General features: G+C 45.0%; 1 protein-coding gene across 1 annotated transcript in view; it reads right to left on the minus strand.

Annotated features, from left to right (window-relative positions):
* Positions 1–17496, minus strand: part of LOC126452249 (ATP-binding cassette sub-family C member 4-like) — a 216804-nt gene extending 199308 nt beyond the window's left edge. Inside the window, exon 1 of the mRNA XM_050091041.1 lies at positions 17387–17496. Coding sequence (XP_049946998.1) covers positions 17387–17493 — 107 coding nt within the window. The 5' untranslated portion in view covers positions 17494–17496. The remainder of the gene's footprint in view (positions 1–17386) is intronic.
* Positions 17497–21381: the final 3885 nt, after the last annotated feature.

A 21381-nucleotide genomic window follows, 5' to 3' on the forward strand; every position in this document is an offset into this window, starting at 1 on the left:
AAAAGCTTTCCGAAAAACTAGAAATACGGAATCAACTTGAGATCCCCTGTCGATAGCGTCCATTACTTCGTGCGAATAAAGAGCTAGCTGCGTTGCACAAGAACGATGTTTTCTGAAACCATGCTGATTACGTATCAACAGATCCCTCCCTTCGAGGTGATTCATAATGTTTGAATACCGTATATGCTCCAAAACCCTACTGCAAACAGACGTCAATGATATAGGTCTGTAGTTCGATGGATTACTCCTGCTACCCTTCTTAAACACTGGTGCGACCTGCGCAATTTTCCAATCTGTAGGTACAGATCTATCGGTGAGCGAGCGGTTGTATATGAGTGCTAAGTAGCATGCTCAACATCCCTCCATGCTTTTCATTGTCAGCACTGCTTCTCTTTTCCTTATTTATACTCGTTCCTCTGAAGGAAAAAGAGGGAAAATACCCTGGCTGCCGTTGCTAAATATGGTATTATGTTTAACGCCTTCACGTTGCTAAGTTTTGAAGTTACTTCTTTCCTGGCGAGTAATTTATTTTTAACTGATTACGAATATTTCTGTTACGTTTGATTCCCTATTGCCTGGATCGTTGCTAGGTGTTTTGCCGCCCTAGGCGAGAGATGGAAAATGATGCCCCCACCCCCCTTTTCTATTATAATCGTCTCCCTGATTCCATCCTCTCCCCCGCGACCACCACCCCAACATCGAACGTCACAACAATACACATCTCCTATTGTACTTTTAATTATTAAATCAAGTTAACCAGATGTCCCCATTTTCTAGGGACAGTCCTCAATTTTCATGCTTTTTCCTCTATTCCTTTAAAACTCATTGAGGACAACAAATGCACTCAATTTTTGCAAAATTCCCAAAATAACTGAAATAGGAAGAATGTGCTGAACATTTTAAACTAGAACTCAACTAATTACACCAGTGCTACCAAATTTGGCATTAATTACTTACTTTATTTAACTGCAAGAAAATGGACAAATAGAATGTGGAACTGTTTTCTGATGCGAGGGAATTTTTCCTTGAATTTAGAAATAATGCTGTACTGATGGGAGACACGCCGAAGCATCGAACTACGTGACCTGGATAATAGTGGTGTTTCCAGAATGAGATTTTCACTCTGCAGCGGAGTGTGCGCTGATGTGAAACTTCCTGGCAGATTAAAACTGTGTGCCCGACCGAGACTCGAACACGGGACCTTTGCCTTTGGCGGGCAAGTGCTCTACCATCTGAGCTACCGAAGCACGACTCACGCCCGGTACTCACAGCTTTACTTCTGCCAGTATCTCGTCAAGAGAGCACTTGCCCGCGAAAGGCAAAGGTCCCGTGTTCGAGTCTCGGTCGGGCACACAGTTTTAATCTGCCAGGAAGTTTCAATAGTGGTGTTATTTCGTTTCCGTTTTAACTGAAGTATTTCTTGACCGAGCATAAATTTCATCTTTTTCAGCATCCACTTTATTGTAATTAAATATATAAATGACGCCTTGTTTGCATTTTCTTTTGAGAGTTCCACAACTTTTATTAGCCGCCCCCATGGCGCAGTGGTATACGCAATTGGCTTCTGATCATTCGTCCGAGATGGTTCTGGGTTCGAATCCTCGTGAGGCATGACTGTTGTGCTTATGTAAAGACACTGCTTCTTTCCCTTCCACTGGAGTTAGTGGTCCTAAATCAGGGACGGGCGACTGCTTATAGGCCTTTGAGTTGTTCACGGTGGTCGTTAGACCCTACGAAAAAAAATTTTTTGTTAAGTACATTTGTTTCATTCAACAATTTCTTTAAGCGTAGTTACTGGACTTGAAATTTTCCTTCTTTCGTATAGAAAATTTTTGGCTTCAGGTTTCTTCTTGTACAGAATTGCAATGAAATTTCAGTACGAAATCAAAATGTAGGTTTGTTTCTATGTGGTGCACTCTCAAAGTTACAAAAACCAAAAGAGGGACGGAGTGAGGGAGGTTCGGTGTCGAGTCTTAACAGGATCGCTAGCCAGCGCACGTTTGCCGCTGCAGCGACCGTCAGAGACGAATCATGGTTATGCTTGTTTACGTTTCGTACTAGCAGCGGGAGCTGTAGCTTTTAGGTAGGTAGAGGCAATGTGTTTACTTTCGTCGAAGTAAGTGAGGACTTACTAGGTAACTGCTCGTATGCTTTTTAAAACAATTCAATGTTTGAATTTTTCGCCCTTTTCTTCTTTTTCCTCCCGATTTGCTCAATTCGTTTTCGCTGTTTAATGTGCAACTGATTTCTTCCGCCCTTTGGCGCCCCTAAAATGTTGCGCCCTAGGCGGTCGCTTGGTCTTGCTTAATGGTAAACGGCGGTGCTTATTGTTATGTTCAGCTGAAGCTGAAGGATTCTGTATTGTTAAGAATCTGTGTACAACAGCGTTATTGGGCAGAACAGAATAAAAAAAAAATCACGTAGACCTGGACTCGAACTACAGCCTCAGTATTCTAACGCAAAACGATCATGTTCGACAACACTGGATGTGCCCTCATATGGCGAGAGTTTGCAACTCGTAATGCACCCAGGAACATTGTCGAAAATGTTCGTTTTGGTGGTCCAGCTGTTAAGGTAAGGGGAGGCATAATGTTGCACGAGCCAACTGATCTCCAAATACTGTATGGACACTCTGCACTCACCAGCCAGTGTTCTTGTGACACTGTACGTCTTCCCTATACGCGACGTTTCAGGGATGCATTCAGCCCTGACTTCATTTTTGTGGATGGCAATGTGCGACCGCATCGAACTGTGCTGGTGAAGGAGCTCTCGGAATGAGAGGACATTCGGCGGATGGGCTGTCCTGCCCGTTTTCCCAACTTAAATACCAACCAGCACGTGCGGGATGTGCTGGGGAGATGCGTCGCAGCACATCCGCACACACCAGCTAACGTCCAGCAGTTGTCAACCGTGGTGGTAGAGAAAAGGAACGCCACGTCACTGAAACTCCTCACCGACTTTGGGGCCAGCGTAGGAGCGCGTGATCACACCCCCTATTAAGAACCATGCCCCCCGTTTGTAATACCCAGGGGAGGGCAAGATGGACGCCGCGTCGGCTGTGTCTTGGCGGCGCCTCCGTGTCCTTATTGTGGAGCAGTAACCGCACCCACAAGTAGTGGAAGTCTCACTTACCCAAGTGCGCATTTTGTACATCGACATCGTACTCCGCAAGCCACCTAATGGTGTGTGGCGGAGGGTTCTTCTGGTACCAGTAACTGAGTCCTCCTCTAAACTGTTCCGCTCGTGAATGGCGCGTGGGAAAAATGATTATCGGCATGCCTCTGTGTTTCTCGAATTTTTTCCTTGTGGGCATTACATGATTTGTTTGTGGGAGGAAGTAATATGATGACCTAGGCGCTTCAGTCTGGAACCGCGTGACCGCTACGGTCGCAGGTTCGAATCCTGCCTCGGGCATGGATGTGTGTCATGTCCTTAGATTAGTTCGGTTTAAGTAGTTCTAAGTCTAGGGGACTGATGACCTCAGATGTTAAGTCCCATAGTGCTTAGAGCCACTTTTTATTATGTCCGACTCTTCCCAGAAAGTCTACCCTCGAAATTTCAGCAGTAAATTTCTTCGTGATGCACAACGGCTCTCTTGTGAAATCTTCAAATGGAGTTTGTGGAGCATCTCCGTAACTTTCTCGCTGCGACTAAACGATTCCGTGACGAAACACGCCGCTCTTCGATGGACCTTCTCTATCTCTTCTATATGTCCTACTGATGAAAAATATTCAAGAATCGGTTGGACAAGAGCGTTATAAGCCATTTCCTTCGTGGGTGAGTTACATCTCCTTAAGATTCATCCTATAAACGACAGTCTGGCATCAGTTTTGCCTATTATTTGTTTTTTGTGGTCAGACCACTTAACGTCCCTCTGTGTAGTTACTTCTAAATATTTTACGGTAGACACTGTTTCCAGCAATTTGTCCTCAATACTGTAGTTGTACAGCAAAGGATTTCTTTTGCTATGTATGCGCAATATGTTACATTTATTTACGTTCAGAGTCAACTGAGAGAGGCTGCACCGTTCATCAGTCCTGTGCAGGTCATTCTGCAAATCGATGTTGTCTTCTGGTGCTGCTGCTTTGTTTACAAACAACCGCATCGTCTGTGAAGAGTCTCTGGGGGTCCCATAAAGGAGCTAACTTGTCTGTCAAATGCGCCTTTTTCAGACAACCCCGTACACGTACAAACAAAGTATGTCAGTTTAACCTCACTTTGAAGCAGACGCTGTTCGTGTGGGTGAGTATTTTGACGGTAGTGAGGATGGCCATCAATGCATACAAAGCAGTGTGGCACACACTTTGGCACTGTGCTTCAACAACAAGAAGAAAACAAGTCGCTGGTCCTAGCAATGGCTTAAAATGAAAGAAAGATTTGCCTAAGAGAATCTTCTAAAGGAAATATTACTCTCAGAACCCGACGATTACATCAGTTTTCTTCGAATGGACAATGAATCTTATATAAACGTGTTAAGGCCGTCGTGAAAGCGCAAACTCGTCTGTCAGATTCGCTCTTATCTAGCCACGGATGTGTGAAACGAGGCTATACATGTACCAAGAAAGCTCGTCAACTTTGCCTTACTTTTGAAGCAGATGCTTCTCGCGTGTGCTATAGCTTGGCACTATATAGTGGGAATGGCTACAAATGCAGATGAAGCATTTCTAACATTGGTTGTGGCACTCTGTTTAAGGCGAGGAAGAAAGTAAGAGGCTGGTTCAGAGGATGATTTAAAATGACAGAAAGGTTCACACACGAAACTGTTAACAGAAATGTTACACTCAGAACCTCGTAATTACATCAGTTTTCTGCAGATGGACAGTGAAACTTTTCATAACTTATTAACAGTTACTTCGTCTTACACTGAAAAAGAAGACAAGTATGTGAAAATTTATCATCTTCTTCTTCTTGGTCCTCTAATGACAGTTCATTAAAATACAGTATAGCCCACATCGTCTGTGAAAGAAGCCGAGAACCTCAATTTCTTCTATTTCATTGCATTCCCAGTTGTATGTTATGTGTAAAATATTGATTTTGTTCATAACCTCTTCTTCCTTAATATCTGGGTGGAAAAGATGTGATACCGCTCCCATTTTGGTATTGGTCAGTGCTGTTTTGTTTTTTCCTCGATAGTAATTTCCATAGTTGTGGAAACTCACTTACAGAGGGATAAACTGTAATAAAAGAGTCAATAAAATTTTTTTGGGTTTGTGACCGCGTTGTCAATATGTAGAACTGCCGACGTTTCCGTCACTGTTGCAAACGACCTCCTTCAGGGTTTTTTGTTTACTGCAGAATGAGAAAACTTTGTTTCTTATATACCTGCATACGTGGCTGTTATCTAATTCTCATGGGCTGTTAAGGATGAAGGGGAGAGGTGTTGGAAGTTCTTCACTGGTGTTTTTATTATTTATTTTCATTGGTGGAAACTCGACGTTTCGATTGGTGTTTGCATTACTGCTTGTGATCGATGGAAATCGGCGAATGGAAAACCAGGCGGCAGTTGTGACGTAATTGCCGCCGTCGTGGTCTCCCGTGCGCCCGTGTTTATTGCCTCATGTGAACTGCTGTCCCGTAACGCTGTTACTGCTGGCACCAAGACGTCGGAAGTCGGTACCCACTTCTCTGTTCATGTTGGCGGGTCTCTAATCTTCCTCCTGAAAGTAAGAGGCTGTCCGCCAGTACGCGAGCTTCACCAAAATCAATCTCTTTGCTGCACTCATCCTAGTGTTGTGCCACCGCTGACTTGGTGTGTTGTCTTAGTCGGATACATCTTTCGTGTTCAGATATCCGTGTGCTAATGCGTCGCTCCGTCTCGCCTACATACACTATCTGTTATATCCACAGATTAACACACATGTGCGAACAAAACATTTTTATTAGGTGGAGCAAGCCCACCGCTTAATTTTACAAAAACATTAACTTCCTTCAAAAAACAAAAAACTTTTTCTCCTAGCAAAATTTAATAAGAATTCTGCCACCTTATTGAATTGAAATCTTAGCAACTAAACTGAATTTACGTTCCTTTGTGTGGTTTTCTCTCGACGCTCTCCGTCGGATGCCGAGGAAGTAGACGGGCACAGAGTCCGGGGTCGTTGGCCGGCGTAGCGAAGACGTGGCACCTGGAAGTTCCGGCTGCGGCGAAGTCTCTCCGGGCTGCAGTTCGCGGCAGGTCGAAAGACGCCTGCTTCCCTTTCTTCCTGCTATTTAACACGGCGGCTCCAGTCTTCCTCCGCTCATTCCGGAGTGATGATTGGCGGCCGTTGGCGATCCCTGATTGGTGGATGGTGATATCACAGTGTGACCATCCGCGCCGGAAAAAGACTGATTGAATGTTTGGCAGGAACGCCTCTAGCGCCGGCTGGCGGAACGCGCCGGTACTACGTTGCAGGCGCCGCGAAGCCGACCGTTGCGTTTTGTTTGGCTGTGCGCGCCACGGCACTATCCACATTGGCAACTCATTTCAAAAAAACTCCAGCAGCATGGAGTTTGTCAAGTGCATCTTTCGTTGTGCGAACAGCATCTCTTATTCTGTTGCTGCTTCGGGAAATGGGCTTGATGCCTGCTCGGCGGAGAATTTTGCCCACCCGTTTAGTGACACCTAGAACGTATGGTAATAGAGCGATTTTCTGTGCTTCCTTCTGCTCTGCCCTGTTGCATTCATTCATTCATACTTTTATCTATTAGTGTCAGCCCATAAGCAATGGCACCAAAAATGGGCTTGAGATTTTGTAGTTCACCCTTTGGATGTTCCTTATCGCTGATCCTATGAGCCCTTTTTATTAAAGTGAGCAGGGCAGATTTGTTCTGAGTAGGATGATGATGAGAAGTGGGATGTGGTGTCAGTGCTGGTTGGCATCCTGTATACTCTATGGCACATTTTAGCATCAGGCTTTCTGTAAAGTTCGATGTCAAAGAAAGACTGCACCCCATTCTTTTCTATCTGCATAGTGAATTCGGTACTGCTGTGCTGATAGTTGAGGTGTTGGTGGAAATTTCTTCCTCTGCACGTGGCCAGGTAAAAGATGGTATCATCAACATATCGGAGCCAACATTATGGGCACAATGGTGCGGACTGGAGCGCTGTTTCTTCAAATGCTTCCATGAAGATGTCTGCTGCCGACCGAAACGTAGGTAGTTTTACATGTTGACAATGCGATCACAAATCCACAAAAATTCTGTTGACTGTGATAATGGCCGCAGAAATCTACGTTTATATGCAATAAAACCGTTTGTCAATAAACATATTCAGCCGGCCGGAGTGGCCGAGCGGTTCTAGGCGCTTCAGTCCGGAACCTGCGACCGTAGCAGCAGCGCGGTTTCGGAGTGAAGCGCCTGGAACCGCTCGGTCACAGCGGCCGGCTTATGCTTGAGAAACACCTGTACTCGATCAGATGTGTGGCAAACACAGTAGAATTTGACAAACTGTTTGATCGTTGACGGGGAAATTTAAAGGGTATCCTATGCTTCCTTCTAGATCATTGGTTGGTTGGTCGATTTCAGGGAGGGGACCTAACAGCGAGGTCATCGGTCCAATCGGGTTAGGCGAGGACGGGGAAGGAATTCGGGCGTGCTCTTTCAAAGGCACCATCCCGGCATTTGCCAGAAGCGATTTAGGGAAGTCACGGAAAACCTAAATGAGGACGACAGGACGTGGGTTTGTACCGTCGTCCTTGTAGATGCTTTATGCACAACGTAAACTGTAACCATCTTATCACACTCTCCCTTGGGATACTCCGGAAATTACCCTTACATTTGTCGATTTTGTTCCGGAGGAGACGTTAAGTGTAAACAAGACAGGACAAGCGTTTTTAAAGTTTTAAGCGCGACCCGTCGCCGACAGCGTGAAGGGCCCTCCGCTCTCCCGCCGTGCGTCGCTGCCTGCGCCGCGTCAGCCGCTGAGAGAGGGGCGGACTACGTGGTCCTCGGCGTTGCGGCGCCGCTGCATCAGGCGGCCGCCCGCTGCGCGTGACGGACAAGCCGACGCGCGCGGCGCCGCCTCTGGCTCCTCAGCGGCATGCGACAGACGTATATACTACCGAATATAATCAGTGTTACGTGGCTGACGTCATATTACGGCGCATGCGGGAAATGGGATGTGCGACCGACGTGATATTACATTTTGCCGGTTACGCTGATTTTTCGCGGTGTCAAACGTATTACACCACTGGCCATTAAAATTGCTACACCAAGAAGAAATGCAGATGATAAACTGGTATTCATTGGACAAATATATTATACTACAACTGACATGTGATTACGTTTTCACGCAATTTGGGTGCATACATCCTGAGAAATCAGTACCCACAACAACCACCTCTGGCCGTAATAACGGCCTTGATACGCATGAGCATCGAGTCAAACACAGCTTGGATGGCGTGTACAGGTACAGCTGCCCATGCAGCTTCAACACGATACCACAGTTCATAAAGAGTAGTGACCGGCGTATTGTGACGAGCCAGTTGCTCGGCCACCATTGACCAGACGTTTTCAATTGGTGACACATCTGGAGAATGTGCTGGCCAGGGCAGCAGTCGAACATTTTCTGTATCCAGAAAGGCCCGTATAGGACCTGCAACATGCGGTCGTGCATTATCCTGCTGAAATGTAGAGTTTCGCAGGGATCGAATGAAGGGTAGAGCCAAGGGTCGTAACACACCTGAAATGTAACGTCCACTGCTCATAAGTGCAGTTAATGCGAACAAGAGGTGACCGAGACGCGTAGCCAATGGCGACCCATACTTTCAGGCCGGGTGATACGCCAGTATGGCGATGACGAATACACGCTTCCAATGTGCGTTCACCGCGATGTCGCCAAACACGGATGCGACCATCATGATGCTGTAAACAGGACCTGGATTCATACGAAAAAATGAAGTTTTGCCATTCGTGCTCCCAGGTTCGTCGTCGAGTACACCATCGCAGGCACTCCTGTCTGTGATGCAGCGTGAACGGTAACCGCAGCCATGGTCTCCGAGCTGATAGTCCATCCTGCTGCAAACGTCGTCGAACTGTTCGTGCAGATGGTTGTTGTCTTGCAAACGTCCCCATCTGTTGACTCAGGGATCGAGACGTGGCTGCACGATGCGTTACAGCCACGCGGATAAGATGCCTGTCATCTCGACTCCTAGTCATACGACGCCGTTGGGATCCAGCACGGCGTTCCATATTATGCTCCTGAATCCACCGATTCCATATTCTGCTAACAGCCATTGGATCTCGACCAACGCGAGCAGCAATGTCGCGATACGATAAACCGAAATCGCGATAGGCTAGAATCCGACCTTTATCAAACTCGGAAACCTGATGGTACGCATTACTCCTCTTTACACGAGGCATCACAACAACGTTTCACCAGGCAACGCCGGACGACTGCTGTTTGTGTATGAGAAATCGGATGGAAACTTTCCCCATGTCAGCACGTTGAAGGTGTCGCCACCGGCGCCAACCTTGTGTGAATCCTCTGAAAAGCTAATCATTTGCATATCACAGCATCTTCTTCCTGTCGGCTAAACTTCGCGTCTGCAGCACGTCATCTTCGTGTTGTAGCAATTATAATGGCCAGCAGTGTAATTACAGCTTCCGCAAAAGTCAGTCAGGTCTGCAGGCTTCGTAGCTTTTGCTACATGGTAGCAGCTGTATCACTGGAAAAATTCCTCGTTTTTACAACATTTGTTATAGTGTCCTCTTTCGGAGGCGTCACCTGACGTTCAATTTCTTTCTGTTCCGTGCGTTTCGTTTGCTTTTGTCTTTTGTGTTCAAAACTTGCGTTACAGGAGAAACGTCTGGAGCAAATGTTTACAAAGTCATAGACACGTCAGTAGTTGATCAGAACTTCATCGTGATTGACGTTACACGTTAATCGTATTATTTTCGCAGATTCTGTTATGAAGGATTGTCGTGCAGCTCTGTCAGTAAATGAATCAGAATATATGATTCCATTGAGTGTAGTACTGGACTGTGTATCTACACACTTCAATTTTCATGACACTCAACTCCACTATCAACGGTAAAATTTGCTTTGTTGTTGTGTTTTATGTATTTCTTTACATTTAAATGAGGTATAAAACAAAAATAAACAGGAAGATCATTTGTTTACTCGCCGAGGTTTTATTTGTATACTAGAACATTTTTTCAATTTTTTCCTATAATTACTATTACTTTGAAGTTTCAACTGTGGATTCAAATTTAATACAAGCAATGTCAAAATATGAATATTTAAAGCAGAAACTCCAGAAAACGTAAAAATGTTCTCAAAATCCAACTACATATTTGTAAACATGACTTATAACTTCCAAAAGCCACCTATTTTCGATAGTCAAAAGGTAACGGCAGCTGTGTACAAGACCAGCAGCAACGCAGCTTAACGTGGAGAGGCCATGCACTGCAGCGTGATAAATCATCAAACCGGCCAACAGATGTCGCCAGTATGGCTGCCCGAAAAGGAACGGCAGCAACTGACATGGCTAATTCAGATGAAAATGCCGAAAAGAAAGGAGCAACAATTAGAAAAGCGATGAATGTTTGTAGACCGACGATATAAACATTTGATGGTATTTAGTGAAAATGAATGTTTTGGGCAAAAGATGACACAAGTAAGAGCAAACCAATTAAAAGAAGAATTGGACCAACTACAAAAAAGAAATGACATTGATAGAGAAAATTCACTAAAACCACACGGAACATACATATACAGGTGCAGTGCTAACGATACAACCTAGTAGCAACAAAAACTAACGACTTTAATAAACACTACCAAAGAGAAAATTTGTATTATGAAGATCAAGCAAACCAGTAATGTAATCATCCTGGAAACTGCTGCAGAAAGTGACACAGAGAAGATAATAAACAACAAAAAGGTGCAAGAGACGCCGATATGCGAACAGCCTAAGAAAAAGATACGTTTAATGATACTTTTAGACATCCTACAGGACACAGATGCAAATAGCCGGCCGTGGTGGCCAAGCGGTTAAAGGCGCTACAGTCTGGAACAGCGCGACCGCTACGGTCGCAGGTTCGAATCCTGCCTCAGGCATGGATGTGTGTGATGTCCTTAGGTTAGTTAGGTTTAAGTAGTTCTAAGTTCTAGGGGACTGATGACCTTAGAAGTTAAGTCCCATAGTGCTCAGAGCCATTTGAACAGATGCAAATATATTAAAAACCACAATATACATGCAGAAACCTGAAAATGAACAGGCTAAGCGAAGTTTCGAAGGCGGCTTTACAGTACGATTCAGGACAGGGCCAATGGGAAGAAAAGTGGTCCATCAAGCTATTGAAATGACCCCTGAGATTGTAACAGCTCTCATGAAGCGACAAAGCGTATATCTTCTACTTGATTCTGTTTCACTGAAAGACTAGTACTGAGGCGGTGTGCTGAATGCCAAGATCTTGGTCATCAGCAAGACATGGTGATAAAGAGGCAGTACATAACTTGAGCGCACTGTGAGGAAGGAGGAAGTCAAAATCAAACAAGCGGCAGTGTGTGAGCCAAGTGCACATGCGGTTTAAAGTGCACGGGTAACAGAGATGGATGTCAGACGTATAACAACACGGCAGATGTTAAAAAAGGATCGTGGGTAGGTGTCTCATAACGGTAGAAAGGAATGCGGACTCTAATGACACCATCAAAAGCCCTCTCTGTAAGAAACATAACTCACCTTCGAGCACGAGGAGAGACGTCGAAAGAGCGAGCAGTTTCTGGCGAAAGGTGAGCAATAAGTACCATAGAAAGGCCGATGTTAGGGTGATACAGGCAAGCAGGATTTGGTTGCAGAAACAGGGCAGTTGTATGTAGAATGCCGCAGCACTCATCCCGAGGAAAATACTGCGCTGCCTATAGAAATAAAACAAAAATTTGCTAACGCAGGATATCAATCTGTGACGTAAATAGAGTGCCACTCAGAGCTGGTTCGTACAGGAAACAAAGAGCTGCTACAGAGGAGTAGCCAACAGGACACAGATCGGAACAGATTAAAGGCTGATGACGCTCAGTATAGCCTTGAGATATACAAGATAGTCTGCGAGAAAATACGATCACTAACAGCCTTATCCACTCAAAAGGAATGACGGCACGGTAACAGAAAGTTGGTCACAGCCAGCTTGCGGCACTGCTAATGGAAACACTGCTTGCTGACGACGAAGAAGAAGGCGAGACAGAAAATCAGCGTAGGTTACGAAAAATGTTATGGGAACGCTGTAGAAACAATACACTTGTGTACCCCTTCGCACAAGATGAATTTAGGCAAATAGTTGTAAGACTGAAAAAGAAAAAATCTCCGAGACCGGGCGGGATTCCTGCTGAAGTAATATACGTCTTATGTTACTCATTAGATATTTACGAGGGCATGCTGGAAAGCAATGACTTCGAATTTTGATGTGTTCTTAGTATCGGTGGAGGTATTACATGTCGTGCATATTACTCGGTCGACTTTCCAGCTACGCTGACGCAAATTGCAACCTCCTGCCGCTGGAGGGCTCGAAATCGTAGCGTGTAACATGGGGGTGCGTGGCGTAACTGTGTCGCTGCGCGAGGAACAGCGAGCTAAAATCGAGTTTCGAATTCGAAGAGTTGTCGACACGTGGAGCGCAGGCTCCTTCAGCATGATACTGCCAGATCACACGCGAGCGCTGCGACATCTGCACCAATCGGACGCCTTGGTTTTGCTGTCATCTGTCACCCCGCATACAGTCCAGACTTGACCCCATTCGATTTTCATCTGTTTCCAAAACTTAAAGAACACCTTTGAGGACTTCACTTTGATAGTGATGAAGCGATGCAAGCAGAGGTGCGGTTGTGGCTCAGTCAACAAAGTCAAAGATTCTACAGTGACGGCGTCAAGAAACTGGTCTTTCGTTGGGAGAAATGTGTTGGTCGAATGGACGACGATATTCAAAAATACATATATAGATACACTACGTGATCAAAAGTATCCGGACACCTGGCTGAAAATGACTTACAAGTTCGTGGCGCCCTGCATCGGTAATGCTGGAATTCAATATGGCGTTGGGCCACCCTTAGTCTTGATGACAGTTTCCACTGACGGAGGCATACGTTCAATCAGGTGCTGGAAGGTTTCTTCGGGAATGGCAGTCCATTCTTCACGGAGTGCTGCACCGAGGAGAGGTATCGATGTCGGTCGATGTGAGGCCTGGCACGAAGTCGGCGTTCCAATACATCCCAAATGTGTTCTATAGGATTCAGGTCAGGACTCTGAGCAGGCCAGTCCATTATAGGGATGTCATGCTGCAGCGCCTTAGACCGCACGGCTGATCCCGCGCGGCAAGGGGTGCCATTTATTGGTTTAAAAAGGCAATGAAATGGAAGTAAGAAGAGTACTTCGAACTGAGGCCAATACGAAAAGCTTAATAAAAGATCGCATATTACGATTATGGCAGAATGAATGGGTCACTCCAGGCACAGGCAGAACAATATGCTAATTTCTACCTAACATTAGGGAGAGACAAAAACTGACATTTATTAACCCATTGAGCGGACTGATATATTACCTCACCGGTCACGGCCCGTATGTTACAAATCTGTCCAAAACAAAAAGACACACGAATAATAAATACTTGCGCCTGCGACAGTGTGGGCATTCCACAGCTCGTAATGAGAGACTGCGCAGACGCAGCAGGTAATGGTTGTCAGGCATTAAGGACGTCAGGTTCCAAACCAGCACTGACGATGATGATGTTTGGTTTGTGGGGCTTTCAACTGCGCGGTCATCAGCGCCCGTAAAATGTCCCAATTTTTTTTTTACGGAACCAATTTTTTAAGCAGTCCAATGTAGCCACTGTCACAAATGATGATGATGATGATGATGAAATGATAGGGACAACACAAACACTCAGTCCCCGGGCAGAGAAAATCCTCAACCCGGGACCCCGTGACTAGAAGCACGAGCTCCGGACAGCAATGACGAGGGAGTCTGCCTGGAGCACCTTGGGCGATGCTGCAGCCGCAGTGCCGAGGAACGCCAAGGAAACCTCCACGCTGCGTTGAACCGCAAGTCAGCGCGCTGACATTCCAGCTAGGCGACAGACACTGAGTTGACAAAAGTCGTGTAATACCGATATGCAGGTATACAGAGGGCGGCAGTGTCGCTTACACAGGGTGTAAAAGGGCGGCGCACTGCCCGAGCTGACGTTTGTACTCAGGTGATTCATGTGAAAAGGTTTCTCACGTGATTATGGCCGAACGACGGAAATTAGCACTCTGAACGCGGAATACTAGTTCGAGCTCGACGCATGCGTCATTTCATTTCGGAAATCGTTAGGGAATTCAACGTTCCGAGATCCACAGTCTCAAGAGTGTGCACAGAATAGCAAAATTCGGGCGTTACCTCTCGCCACGGACAACGCAGTGGCCGAAGGCCTTCACTTAACGACCGAGAGCAGCGGCGTTTGCGTACAGTTGTCAGTGCTAACAGACAAGCAACACTACGTGATGTAACCGCAGAAGCCAATGTGGGACGTACGACGGACGTATCCTTTAGGTCAGTGCGGCGAAATTTTGCTTTAATGGGCTGTGGCGGGGCGACCGAGACGGGCGCCCTTGCTAACATCAGGAAGTCGCCTGCAATGCCTCTTCTAGGCTCGTGACGATGTCGGTTGGACTCTCGACAACCGAAAAACAGTGGCCAAGTCAGATGATTCCCGATTTCAGTTGGTAAGAGCTGACGGTAGAGATCGTGTGTGGCGCAGACCCCACAAAGCCATGGACCCAGGTTGTCAACAAGGCGCTGCGCGAGCTGGCGGTGGCTCCACATTGGCGTGGGCTGTGTTTACATGGAATGGACTACTGTGTCCTCTGGTCCAACTGAACAGATCACTGACTGGAAATGGTTATGTTCGGTTACTTGGAGACCATTTCCAGCCATTCACGTTCCCAAACAACGGTGGCATTTCTATAGATGACAAGAAGCCATGTCACTGGACCGCAATTGTTTGCCGTTCGCTTGAAGAGCATTCTAGACAATTCGAGCGAGTGATTTGGCCAGCCAGATTGCCCTTCGAACGTTTGTGGGACACAATCGAGAGGTCAGAAGTAGCATGGCTCAGTTTTTCTGCCGGGAACTTCCAACGACTCGTTAAGTCCATGAGACGTCGGGTTGCTACGCTAAGACGAGCAAGGGGGCGGATCCAGTAGCGGAAACAATCTTCTAAGCGTTACATGCGCCATAATAAGTTAACAAAAACAGAACTGATTCTACTGTGCTAACAATACCATCAATAGCTGTGTAAGTGATATAAAAAGTTTTATGGTAGGTTTTAGTAGTGAAGTAGTAGTAGTTTTAGCACCTTTATAGCATTAGTTTTTTTTAATTAACTAGGAGAATAAATGGTTAATGAAAAAATGTATTATCATCCAAGAAAATATGATTTGTATGGCCTAGTTTAGCTTTTCAGATAATCGTCTATAATTGTAAAGAATACATAAATAAATAATCCTAGGGTCCACCATAAATCGCGGTGACTACAGTGTAATCATTGTTTTTGAATAAAGGGCAATTTCTGTACGTCTCAATGCGGATTTCTTTCAGATACCTTCTATACTGTACTATACTATTACACTACATTACACTATATTTTAGTTCTTTCTATGTATGGTTCAAGATTCATCAAGCTATGTTGCTTGGCAATGGCAAATCAAGCGAAAGTTACATTGATCCTTAAGTTTTGCACACCTGTGTATTAAGGGCGGCCTGCCTTATCCGTCTCATGCCGCGTTTTTCAAGGTACTGCCGTAGACATCGAATGCGGCAGGCACTTGTTTGCTACGAAACGAAACAACTTTATTTATAAACAAGCACTTTGTACTTTGTGCGCATCGCACATTCAGCACCTCGCGTAGCCTACAATTCCTTCTATTTTTTCGTCACCTCAAAGTATTCAATTTAGAATCCTCCAAGGCCTGTGTAACTTTGACGTCAAGAGGTTGGCAACACCCAGCACGTTGCTGAATCCCACAAACAATATTGTGAGACATCATTTGATGCGATGACGTGGCTTCAGTTGCATCTCAAACCGTTAAACCTAAAAAAAAAAAAAAACTAGGAACCACGGAGAAATTGTTCGACTGGGGCGGATATTGGTAGGTATGTTGTAAATGTTCAGATAAATAAGTGATAACAATTTCAGAGAAAAACTGTATGATATGTCAAAGAAAGAGCTTCTCAAATTGAGTCAGTAAGGCGTTGGTACACCTCTGGTCCTCATGCAAGCAGTTATTCGGCTTGTCAGTGATTGATACGAGTTGTTGGATGTCCTCCTGGGTGACAATGTGCCACATTTTGTCCAATTGGGGCTTTAGATCTTCAAAATCCCCGATGTTTGGACGATCCTGGCCATAATGATCCAAACGTTTACAATTGGGGAGAGGTCCGGCGACCTCGCTGACAAAGGCAGGATTTGGAAAGCGCGAACACAAGCAGCAGAAACTCCCGCCATGTGCGGGCGGGCATTACCTTGCTGAAATGTATCCACCGGATTGCTTGCCACGAAGAGCAACAAAACGGGGCGTAGAATAACGTCGACGTACCGTTGTGCTGTGAGGATGGTGTGGATGACAACCAAAGCAATTCTGCTATGAAAAGAAGTAGCACTCCAGAGCATCATTCCTGGTTCTCAGGCCGTGTGGCGGGCGACACTGCTGTCTGGGGCGACTCGAGACATGTCTTCAGCCTGGATTTTCATTGACTGGTGTAGAGTCGTCTTCAGCGATGCTCCCCATTTCGAAATGAACCCCAATGACCAGCGAACACATGTCGGAGACGCCCCGGACAGCACTGTCACAACAACCTAATTGGTGCCCACCACACGGCCCGAAAGCCAGGAGTCATGGTCCGGGGTAACGTTTCTTTTCACAGCAGGATCTCTCTGGTTGTCATCCGCGGCACGCTTACAACACAGCGGTACGTCCACGTTACCCTACGCGCCATTTTGTTGCCCTTCGTCGCAAGCCGTCCTGGACTTACATTTCAGCTAGATAACGCCCGCCCACGCATGGCGACACTTTGTACTGTTTGTCTCCGTGCTTGTCAAGCCCTACCTTCGTCAGTAAGGTCGCCGGATGTCTCCCCAACCGAAAACATTTGGAGAATTGTGGTCAGGAATATCAAACCACCTCGGGATTTTGACGATCTAACGCGCTAGTTCGACAGAACTGCTTGCGTAAGCCAGTGGTGGAACAACACGTTATTAACTTGGTCAGTTTGTGAAGATCTTTCTCTTGAACAAATCATCCAATTTTTCTGAAACTGTAATCATTTCTTTGTCTGTACGTGTACGTAACATCTACCGATTTCCGTCCCATTCGGATAGTTTCTTCGTGGTGAATATTTTTTGTTTTTTGTTTTAGAGTTATTATGATGAAGGTACTCACTCTTCCAGTTTCTGGCCAAGATCTTCAGAGAAGTCTCCATCAAGAGTATCGTACAAGTCATCCACTTCAAGATCCTTTTTTGAACCGAGAACAAAGAGGTCTTTCATCCACCTGAAACGTCACAAAAACAACAAATACATTAGCTATATACAATGATCGTTTCTTAGCTTTAATTACTGATAATAACTTCGTACCAGTGCCTATGAGTTTAATTTGTACACCACAGCACCGAAGATGATCACTATGTGACTGAAAATCGATTTTGCTATCAGTAAACCAACAATATTACGTCCAACGCTGACCTTTCTTCTAATTTCTAAGAACGCACAGGCATTACTCGCACTTCGACACTACTCACACTTTTATAAAGCGCGAATTACTTTGCAATCAATGTCGGCTGTTTAAATAGTGAAACATCGTTTCATACACTAACATTTTTTCACGTATTTAATACACTCGTCTAAGCCACTACAATAAGGAGAAGCAACCGACAACAGTTTATGAAGGAGTTCGGGTAGTTCTGAGAAGCAGTAGCTCGCCTTGAAACATTCAGTAACAGATCAGATGGCGTGTTTTGCGTCACTGCACCGAAACTGCTTGGAGAGAATTACGAGTATACGCGTACCAAAACGAGAATGAGTTCCTCTACTTGCAGTTTCATGCTATAGTCGTGCTGTGACTACAAAAACTTTTACAGCCTGAGATAAGAGCGATCGTGGACCGACGGCGAATATAACTGCACCCGACAAAGGTCAAAGGAACATATACAGTAAGCATCAAACGCTTTTCAAAATTTTCTCTGGTTCTATTGCCTTTAATTCAATTTGAAAATCGTCTGTCTTCAACGCAGGATTCTTTAAGTCTCGTATTCAGTAACACAGTGCAGCTCGTCGTTTAACGATCCACAGAAGATTTACGCGTATCTCAAGGACGAGAAGAAACGACGTGATCCAGCTCGTTCGGTCAGACCTTTCGCAAAATCTTCTGTGAATGGTTACATGGCGAGCTACACTGTGGTACCAAACATAAGATTTCAAGAATCCAATTTTCAGGACACACGATCTTCACCTTAAATGAGAAAAAACAGGATCAGTAAAAATATTAAAAAGCTATGTAGTTATACCACACGACTAGTGTTCTGGAGGAGTGTGTTTCAGAATACTGCCCGGAAATCTATACTTAGTGCTTCAGTAATTTCCCTAAATCTATTATAGCAAATAAAAAGTTAGCTTCTTTGAGAAGACCACATGCGATTCTTTGTCGTGTGCTTTTTTAGTTCGAGCGTTTGCTCATTCTCTCTTTAATATTCTCCTCTCTACGACATGTTAAGCTTTAAGCTTTGGCCTTTCTTTTCCTTTGATTTTTGGCCTTCCTGTTCATTGGTTCCGTTGTTTTAGAAACTCGTAGCACCACTGTAAAACATATCTGTACCATTTCCGTATGTATGAAACTTTTTTTCAGTTACTGCCCAATTGTTTCTTTATGCGAGGGTAGTCTGTTAAGTCTGGTAAATTTACATGAAAGCATCGAACAGTTTTGTTGTGTCTTTGTGGTTAGTAAGCTTGATTATTCCAAAAATCGTAAAAAAAATTTCTACGGTGTACAGCGTACTGGTCACTGTAGACAGCCGTCTGGATTGGTCTGTGTGTCCCCTGCGATTGGCAATGGAGAAAATCGAGATTCGTGCTGTTATTAAACATTTCATTTGAAGGAATCGAAACAGAATTCGACTATGTTCACGTGAACTCTGCAGCACCATTGAAGATCATTTACTTTTGGATTAATGAACTTAAACATGGTCGGATAAGCACAGAAGTAGAAGCGTGCTCTGACCGTCAACTGAAGTCACCACAAAGGAAATCATTGACGAAATCCATTATATGGTAATACTAGACCGCCAAATATAAATTTTCGAGATTGCTGAGACTATAGGCATCTTCAAGGACCAGGTGCCTAATATTCTGCACAGAGAATTGGCTGTGAAGCAACTGTGTGCGAGGAGGGTGACACAATCACTTATAGATGACCGAAAGCGCATCCATCACATTTCAACACAATGTGCGGGCGTTGTTTAATTGCAGTCCACCAGATTTTTTGCGCCAATTTGTGACTGTTGATGAAACCTGAACCCGTCATTACACACCAGATTCAAAACGCCATTCAAAACAATGGACAAAGGCTGGTGTAAGTGCACCGCAGAAGGCAAAGACCACTTTGGCCATTGTTTTTTCGGATTCCCAAGGAATAATCCTCTGGAAAAAGAACGATAGCTGGACCCTATTATATTTCATTGTTGGATCGTTTGAAACTTGCGTTGGCCGAAAAAAGACCCAGTTCGGCAAGCAAAGCAATACTCTTTTATCAGGATAATTGGTTCCTAATTCACCTTTTCACCAGACGTAAGTCGAAGTGACTTTCTGTTCTCCGACTTGAAGCTTTCGATTACTGGGAAGAAATTTTCATCAAATGGGGAAGCAACAGATGCAGTCAACAATTATTTTGCAGAATTTGACGGAAACTATTTTTCCGATGGGACGAAAAGGCTGGAGAATCGCTGGACTAAGTGTATATCCGTCAAAGGAAACTATGTCGAGAAGTAAGGTGTTATTTAAAACACAAACATTTTCCTTGCTTTTTTAGCAGTCTTATCAAACCACATTCGTACCTTCTATAGAGAGCAGGTTCTCGAGTAAACTTCGCTCTGGAGCTACCAGTACAGAACGAATGGGACCATTCTTGCCTAACCGAACTTCATACAGTACAGTTAAATTGTAAGTCCGAGCTTATGCGTTCAGACGTGTATGGTGACTTCCAGCGTGATCGTATTGCAACCTCATATCTCTCGACAAGTGAATGCTGATCAGTGGCATCCTCAAATGATGCACGATTGTTCGATATAGCAGTCATCCTCGATTTTCTGTGGCATTTATACTGTTCCTAATTACTACTATCCGGACGTCCCTAAGTAAACTGGAATTGGCCACTAGACGTCGTCAGAGGCGGACCTGATAGTGTAAAAGGAGGCGAGGAGTACTGTGTTGTCAGCAGAGAAGCAGTAAGAGCAACATGTGTCGGTCAGAATGATAAGTGATTTCGAAAGTGGATTAGTCACTGGCTGTCACCTTAGGACCAAATCCATCAGGGTCGTTTCAATCCTGCAAAAACCGTCCAAGTCGACTTTAGGTGATGCTAGTGTGAAGTGGAAACGCGAAGGAACAACCAAAACTGATCCATGACGAGGCAGACCTCATGTAGTGACGGAACGGAAGCCTATAGCGTTGCGAATAATCGTTGAAAAAATCGCATTATCTCAGAGGGAAAAAATCACTCGAGAGTTCCATAGTACGCAGTCCAGCTAGTACAATTACTATGCGTAGGATGTTTAAAAAGAACGATGTGCAATGGTCGATAGACCACGCATATCTGTAGTCAATGATAACTGATGCTTGAGGCGGTGTAAGACGCGGTACGACTGAACAGTTGATGACTGGAAAAAGACTGATTTGGAGTGATTAATCACGCTAAACCTTGTGGCAATCCGACAGAAGGGTTTGAGTTCGGTGAATGCCTTGTGAAAATTACGTGCCATCATGTATAGTGTCAACAGTGAAGTACGGAGGAGATGGTGTTACGGGTATGGAGTTGTTTTTCGTGATCAGGAAGTGCGCTTCAGAAAACAGCGAACGCGGAGGGATACGAATATATTTTACAGCATTGAGTGCTGCGTACAGTAGAGGAAAAGTTCGGAGACGATTACCGTATCAGCATGACAATGCACCCTGTCATAAAGCAGCATCTATGAAGCAATGATTGGTGGACAATAACATTCCTGAAATGAACTAGCCTGCCCGGAGTCCCGGCCGGCTACAGTCTGGAGCCGAACGACCGCTACGGTCGCAGGTTCGAATCCTGCCTCGGGCATGGATGTGTGTGATGTCCTTAGGTTAGTTAGGTTTAATTAGTTCTGAGTTCTAGGCGACTGATGACCTCAGAAG

This window comes from Schistocerca serialis, unplaced genomic scaffold, assembly GCF_023864345.2.
Source record: "Schistocerca serialis cubense isolate TAMUIC-IGC-003099 unplaced genomic scaffold, iqSchSeri2.2 HiC_scaffold_840, whole genome shotgun sequence".
NCBI classification, from domain to species: Eukaryota; Metazoa; Arthropoda; class Insecta; order Orthoptera; family Acrididae; genus Schistocerca; species Schistocerca serialis.